General features: G+C 38.5%; 1 protein-coding gene across 2 annotated transcripts in view; it reads left to right on the top strand.

Moving 5' to 3' along the window:
• Positions 1-400, top strand: part of LOC111395383 (G2/mitotic-specific cyclin S13-7-like) — a 1,729-nt gene extending 1,329 nt beyond the window's left edge. For both annotated transcript variants that reach the window (XM_023021356.1, XM_023021355.1), the window contains exon 6: positions 79-400. In XM_023021356.1, coding sequence (XP_022877124.1) covers positions 79-159 — 81 coding nt within the window. In that variant the 3' untranslated portion in view covers positions 160-400. The remainder of the gene's footprint in view (positions 1-78) is intronic.
• Positions 401-1,035: the final 635 nt, after the last annotated feature.

Raw genomic sequence — 1,035 nt, 5'->3', positions numbered from 1 at the left:
CTAATGTCTTTTGCATACAGGGAGTGTGCAAAATTCTTGGTCCAATTCCACTCTGGGGCAGCAGAAAATAAGCTCAAGGCAGTTTTGCAAAAATATTCAAATCCTGATAGGGCTGCTGTTGCTCTTTTTCCACCAGCAAGAAATTTAATTCCAGCTTGAGCGGGCCCATGAATCTTGGCGATCATTTGTTTTCAGATCAATTTACTGTCATGATCTCTCTCTGAGGTCACTATGTTTTATCAGTTAGTAGGAATTGTTCATGATTTGGTGTGTCATCTTTCTTTTCATCTCTTTGCTGTCTCTTTCCAATTCAAGTGCAGTGCTACAATTTCTAAGCAGGGAGTTAATTTTAGTGGCTTCTTTCATGCGAAACAAGCAACAACAATTCCGATCATGATAATTTCTGGTTCAATTTGTAACCTTCAAAATTCTTTGACGTTAAACGATTTGCAAAAGTAAACAAATACCAAATAACACCCGCAGTGAAATTACGCAATCAGTCAATGCCAAAGACAGACAAACTGAGAGCTTTCTTTCATGCTCGCATGAGTCGACAAGCATTATCGATAATTTCCGATTAAATTATATTAACCTTCAAATTCTTTGAGGCTAAACGAATTACAGAAGTAAGGAAGACAACAAGTACCCACACACACAGTGTAACTGAGAGAAATCTTGCAGGTTGAGAAGTGGGTGTTTTAGATAAATCTTCAGCAACCTCTATCAGGGTGTGTTGGATATTTTGTCGACGCTACATCAACACTACAAGAATCTCCACCACTTTCCTTCACCTTCACTGATGTGATCCGGATTGCGTCTCGAATTATGAAATATTTGACGAGTGTTGGCGAGAGAACGAGACCAAACTTTGAGCTAAGTTGGGGTTGATTTGGAATTAATAAAGTAGTGGGCTGCCAAGTTGAATTTAATACATATATATACACCCACAGAAAGCCGGAAAATTGGAAGAGAATTGGAGACCAATTTGGTAGTCAAACATTGTGGCTGAATTTAATAATTATTGACAGACACAGC

Source organism: Olea europaea, chromosome 6, assembly GCF_002742605.1.
Source record: "Olea europaea var. sylvestris chromosome 6, O_europaea_v1, whole genome shotgun sequence".
Taxonomy (NCBI): Eukaryota; Viridiplantae; Streptophyta; class Magnoliopsida; order Lamiales; family Oleaceae; genus Olea; species Olea europaea.
The sequence above is the reverse complement of the archived record's forward strand: the minus strand, read 5'-3'. Positions and strand labels throughout refer to the sequence as shown.